The sequence below is a fragment of the Callorhinchus milii genome, unplaced genomic scaffold, assembly GCF_018977255.1.
Source record: "Callorhinchus milii isolate IMCB2004 unplaced genomic scaffold, IMCB_Cmil_1.0 Scaffold1, whole genome shotgun sequence".
NCBI classification, from domain to species: domain Eukaryota; kingdom Metazoa; phylum Chordata; class Chondrichthyes; order Chimaeriformes; family Callorhinchidae; genus Callorhinchus; species Callorhinchus milii.
In genome coordinates this window covers 136,777,851-136,783,850 of record NW_024704742.1, presented here as the reverse complement: position 1 = coordinate 136,783,850, position 6,000 = coordinate 136,777,851, and the positions used below count along the sequence as shown (strand labels likewise).

The following is a 6,000-nucleotide window of genomic DNA, read 5'->3' as shown; positions in this document are numbered from 1 at the left end:
AAGGACGACACCTCCAATAACTCCACAGTTATCACCCTGAAACTGTGGGTCTCAAAGTCCCGATAGGGAGTCATTGAACCCGCAAATGTAATCCAGAGTGAGAGCGCGATTGTCGTGATGGTCCAACCTTTCAGCTGCCCTTATTGAGAAATGTTCGCAGGCCGCAAGGAGCAATATTTTTGTTCTTTCCTTCCACAAACATAACATTTACGGATTATGTAGGGAGCAGGTGGGCCAGATGAAAATAAGGGAGGGGGTGGGGCGATGAAATCGATGCCCGGGCCGGATGTGGCCCGCGGGCCGCCAGTTGGACCACTCTGATCTAAGCCAAGCACTGAACATCAAACCATCACATGTCGATAATCGCTGGACAGAGGATTAAACATAGCCTTTTATTGTGGTTAGAAACTTTTCAGTGCAGCAGTTTAGTGTTGGTTTGCAAGGCCGGATGATATCAACTCTTCAATATCACGAGCGAGTCAACACAACAAGTTTGCCAAACCTTTTGTAACTTTTTCTTAAATATTAGATGAGTTTTTCCACTTTATTTTTTCAAGGTTTTTCTTTAACGAAGTATAAATTCCTCAAAGACTAGATTTCTAAAATCTGACTAGGATTAGATAGAGACGTATGTATATATAATATATATCGCTGTGTGAAGTACCAATTTCGGACATCGTTGATTGTGCAATAAATACATTCCCAAACATAAAAAAAGGAGAGACAATTATTGAAAATTGGACGGACAAAAAAAAATGATCAAAATACCCAGGAGACAAACAGTCCCTGTCTGACAACCACCCACCCACCCACCTGTCGTGTTATTTACTCCCACCAAAATTCACCTATTCTCATCTGAATGCTTTTTTATGTATTTATATATTAAAAAAAATTAGGATCTTTTTTCCCTCTCTCTAGTTCTCACCCATAGACAGTCCCCAGAGGGGATAACTGCCTCCTGACTTATTGTGCCTCGACATATAGAAATGCAATGTGTTCTGAACATTTTCGTTCAACACAGCAGCCAACAAGATTTGTGGATAAACTTCAGCAAAGGTTAGACTGCGATTTAGAATATCTTTTCAACTTTCCTTGACGTTTAGATCTGATTTGTGTTAAGCATTCCTTTCTCTCTCCCTCTCTCTCTTCCACCCCCTCCCCCCATGTTAATTTACCCTCCCATGTATTTAAGAGTCTATCATTGTCAGCTTGGCTTAGGACAGACTCTGAATATTCAGGGCGAGTTACGTCTGTGTAGACTGTCTCTGTAGGTAACTGAAGCTGTGCTTTGGTATGTAATTGATCACTGCTGTTTTATGTTATGTACATTTCTGCCCTCGGCCTCATGAAAGAGATTGTCAGTCAAGTACCGAACATGCAAAACTCAGGTACGCGTTATTCCATTATCTCCAACTCCACATCATATTAGCTTCTCAGCTCCCCCTTCCCCAGAGTCCTCCCTCCCCCCTCCCCTCCCCCCTCGCCCCACACCGCTCAAGGCCGCTGGTGTTTAGCCAGAGTCCATCGTGAAGAGTTGGATTTCCTGCGGGTTCCAGTACAGGCCGACTGCGGAGTTATAAGCCAGCGACCAAATGTACGGCACGAAAAAATCCTCTGGCTGCTCCTCCTCCACGTACTTGAACTTCAGTTCTGGGAATTTCTGTGGTGAAAAATTAGATAAGTAAAGGGTAAGCGATGTGCCCTCAGCGCCGTGTGAGAAGGTTGTGCTTTCATACTCCACGACAGGAACTTTTAGCTCACAGTCTAACTTGACACTCCAGTGCAGTGCTGGGGGGGGAGCGTGCATTGCCGGGTGAGCTAATACACTAAGTTCCTCGCCTTCAAGGCCCTCCTTGCTCCTTCCTACCTCTGTGACCTGCTGAGCCCATATCAACCTGTCCTCTCCCTCCACTCAGTAGGCTCCGACCAGCTCCACGCCCCCGCTCGGCCTGCCCCACTATCAGCATGTCAGCCTCTCTGCCCCCATCCTCTGGCACTCCATCCCACAGTCCTTTCACCTCGATCCGTCCCTGGCCTCCTTCAAGGCTCGTCTTAAAACCCTCCTCTCCGACCGCGCCTTAGGCCACACTCCCTACCTTCCACCCTCCCTGCTCCCAACCCCCTGCTCATGTCCAAATCCCTGACTGTCCAACGCCTTGGGACATCCTCCCATCATAAAATGTAATATTGTATTGTAAGGTTCCCACCTGTCTGTTCAGGTGGATGTTAACGATCCTATTGCAAGGCTCGAAAGGGAAGAGAAGGAAGTTTCTCTCTCCCGGTGTCCTGGCCAACAATCCCCCAGATCATTTACTTGTGGGACATTGTTATTTATCTACAAAATTTACTGCACTTAACAGTAAATCTTGTGAAGCATTTTCAGACACCAAATAAGGTGTTTTCAGATGCAAGGATCATTACAGCAATAACCAGATCTGTCGGAAACGCACCTTTAATTAACACACCTTATGTAATAATAATCCTTGCATTTCAAATAATGCTTTATTGTGTCTTCGAGTCCTGTTGGGACGTCCTTCCGACATGAAAGGCGCTATACAAATGTAATTTTGTTGTCGTTGTTGCCTCCAAGCGCTTCACAGAATATACTGTAATGTGAATTGACCGTATATTTTGTGGGCGAAACGTGGCAGCCAGCCGTGTACAGCGGTGTCCCACAATTATTGGTCAAAGTGAGAGCTTCACAGAAAAGGTGTGAGGCAGGAATTATCGCTCACCCACCCAATAATTAGGCAGGAACAGACGATGGCTCCATCTCACGTGCAACCTGCCTAAAGCTTCTTTTGACCGGTCATAATAACACTGAATCCTTTGTTAGTTTCCACGAACTGATATGGTTTCTCAGTGGAACCTTGTTTTGGTTCCTTGTTCTGTTGTCCTGCCACTTCTTTGTCTATTGTTAGCTCAACAGACTCTTTCCCCATTTATTATCATACAAAAGCAGAAGCAAAAGACAGATTATAGACATGCACCCTCCAGTGTTACAACCGGTCCAGCTAACCTTGGGTTAGGGGAACACTTAGCGGTGTTCCTACCCCATAGGCTTCCAAGACCATTTTGTTTTAAAACGGAACTTGCTCCTCCCTACTCGTACCTCTGTGACCTGCTAACTCCATATCGTTTTGACCGCTCAACTACAACAACAAGATTCCATTTATAGAGCGCCTTTCGTGTCGGGAGGACGTCCCAGGGCGCTGGATAGTTGGGTCGGGATCCCAGCAGGGTGGAAATGGTCAGGGTGAGGGGAGGGAAGGGATGGAGCGAGGAGGGGGTTGAGAGTCGAGAGGGGAGGTGAAGGCACGGTTGAAGAGAAAGGTCTTGAGACCGGCCTTGAAGGAGGAAAGGGAGGAGGCGGCGAAGGCACTGGAGGATGGAGTTCCAGAGCCTCGGGGCTGAGAGGCTGTAGGCCCGGCCACCGATGGTAGGGCGGTTGGGGCGGGGGATGTGGAGCAGACCGGAGCCAGAGGAACGGAGGGTATGGGCGGGTAAGTAGGGTGATAGTAGGTCGGAGAGGTAGGAGGGAGCGAGGCCGTGAATGGCCTTGTAGGTGAGGATGAGGATCTTGAATTCGATCCTCTGGGGGATGGGGAGCCAGTGGAGGCGAGCGAGGGTGGGAGTGATGTGGTCCCGAAGCCTGGTGCGGGACAGTACACGAGCCGCAGAGTTCTGAAAGCTCAGCAGGCTCTGGGCTGGTGCACGTTCCCCGCCCACCCCACCATTGGCAGTCAGGCCTTCAGCCTCTCTGCTTCACCCTTTGGAATTCCATCCCACAGTCCCTTCACCTCGCCCCCCCACCCACACCCCCCCCCATTTGCCTCCTTCAAAACCCGTTTTAAGTTCTCTTCGACAGCACCTTTGGTCACTCTCCTACCCCCACCCTCCCTGCCCTCCAACCCTCCTGATCCCAACCCCCAGCTTCAGGTCCAAATTCGGACATGAAAGTCACTATACAAATTTAATTTATTGTTGTTGTCTGTAATACTACTGATTACTTTGTAAATTTTTAGGAATTGATTTGGTTCCTCAGTGGAACAAACTATTTTGGTTCCTTGTTTTGCCGTCCTGCCACTTCTTTGCCCATTGTTACAACGCACTTAGGTGGAAGCTTTTTCATGTCATCGAGACGTCTCAAAGCTCTTCACAGAATATACTGTAAAGTGGATTCACTGTATATTTTGCGGGCGAAATACAGCAGCCAATTGCTCACAGCAGTGTCCCACAAAAGTTGTGGATTATTATTTTCAAGGGATAAGTAGCCCCGGAAAAGCGATCCGCCAATTGACTAACAACCTGGTTCTTACTTATTGCTGGAGTAGTCCATGATTTTAGGTTAAACATGCCTCCTGGCAATGTCCTACAAACAATGTGTTGGTCAGGACACTGGACGAACTTCTCTAAGTTCTGACTCACGGGATGTTTTAGGATCATCTGAACAGGCGGGAGCTCAGTTTAACGTCTCATCTGAAACGAGGGCACCTTCTCCGCTCTGCCCACAGCTCAGTGATAGTGTTAAGAGTCTCAGTCTCAACTGCGAGCAACGGATAGGGTTCGAATCTGAATTCACACATTTCTAAACCACAGGCAAGACCAAAGTTGAAGGGATCTGCTCAGCTGTCTCTGTCCTTCCGACCGCTATCCCCTTCTCATCTCCCCCTCACACCCCGGCCTCCACCCATCCCTCCCTCTTACACCTTCGAACCTGTCTCCTCCTCTCTCATCTATGCAAACTCCCTGCTTGTTGGTCTCCCCAACTCCTCCCTCCAGAGGCTGCAGATCATCTACAACCTCGTTCTCTCCCTCACCAGGCTCCGTGACCCTATCAACTCCATCCTCGCCCGACTCCACTGGCTTCCCATCATACATAGGGTACAGTTCAAGATCCTGGTCCTCGTCTTCAAAGCCCTCCACGGCCTTACTCCCATCTACCTCTGCGACCTTCTAATCCCCTACCAACCTGCCTGCTCCCTCAGCTCAGTGGGCACTGGCCTGCTTCACGTCCCCCGCCTCGCACCCCACCCCCCAATTGGCGGGCAGACCTTCTCCCACACTGCCCTCCACCCTCCCCAATCTGACCCTCAGCTCGGGTCCGAAACACTGACTGTCCAGCGCCTTGGGACGTCCTCCCGACGTGAAAGGTGCTTTTTGTTGTTATTGTTGCCGACTGAGCTGGACAAACACTGGTATTTGAAAGGAGTGCAGCGAAGCACTCTCTGAGTAGTTCACAACAATCTGGGTTTTCTAAGCAGGGCAGGGTTCAGATGAAGAGCAGATTGTTGGCCCAACACAAGGGAAACATTGACACTGTGAACTGGAGAGAGACGATCATATGCCACTCCATTATTCATGGCCCACTCCCTCCCTGCCTTTGTCGCCGAGGCTCCAATCATGAGTGACTCATCCTCATAAATAATGAAAGGGGCCGTTTCATCTCTCCAAAGAAATTGCTGTATTGTGCGACCTCTCTCCCAGGCTCCTTCCAAGTCTGTCGACGATCAGAGATAGTGAAATGGATCCGTCAATGATACGCTGCCTGCTTAACTGACAAAGAAAGAGGACAGGGCGAGTGATCGTGTAACCAGCTCCGACCAAAGCGACTGACATCTGTTAACCGAGGATTGGATCAATATGACAATTCTTAGACTGCGGATCTGGGAATACCAGCCTGGTACGCTACTCGCTACCTTCGGAGTCAAACCAGTCATGAAGGTTCATTAAAGCAAATGTAAGAAAGAACTTGCCTTTTTATAGCATCTTATCAAAATCTCTCAAAAGGAATAATAATATTACATGATCCCAACATCTGATACAGTGGCTATCATGTCTCGAAGCGATTCTGTGGGATTTCCAACTCATAACTTGCAGCTATAACTGTAGTGCTCTCTTTAGTACTGCGCTGCACTAGCATTCCAGACTCTTAATTCCTGTCAACAACAGCCCTTGCCCTGTGTGACTGACCAATTTTATGTGGGAGATTCTTGGCCA

General features: G+C 48.5%; 1 protein-coding gene across 1 annotated transcript in view; it reads right to left on the bottom strand.

The window, feature by feature from the left end:
* Positions 1 to 373: 373 nt before the first annotated feature.
* Positions 374 to 6,000, bottom strand: part of dym (dymeclin) — a 157,312-nt gene continuing 151,685 nt past the window's right edge. The window contains exon 16 of the mRNA XM_042336031.1: positions 374 to 1,660. Within this exon, the coding sequence (XP_042191965.1) occupies positions 1,511 to 1,660 (150 nt within the window). The 3' untranslated portion in view covers positions 374 to 1,510. The remainder of the gene's footprint in view (positions 1,661 to 6,000) is intronic.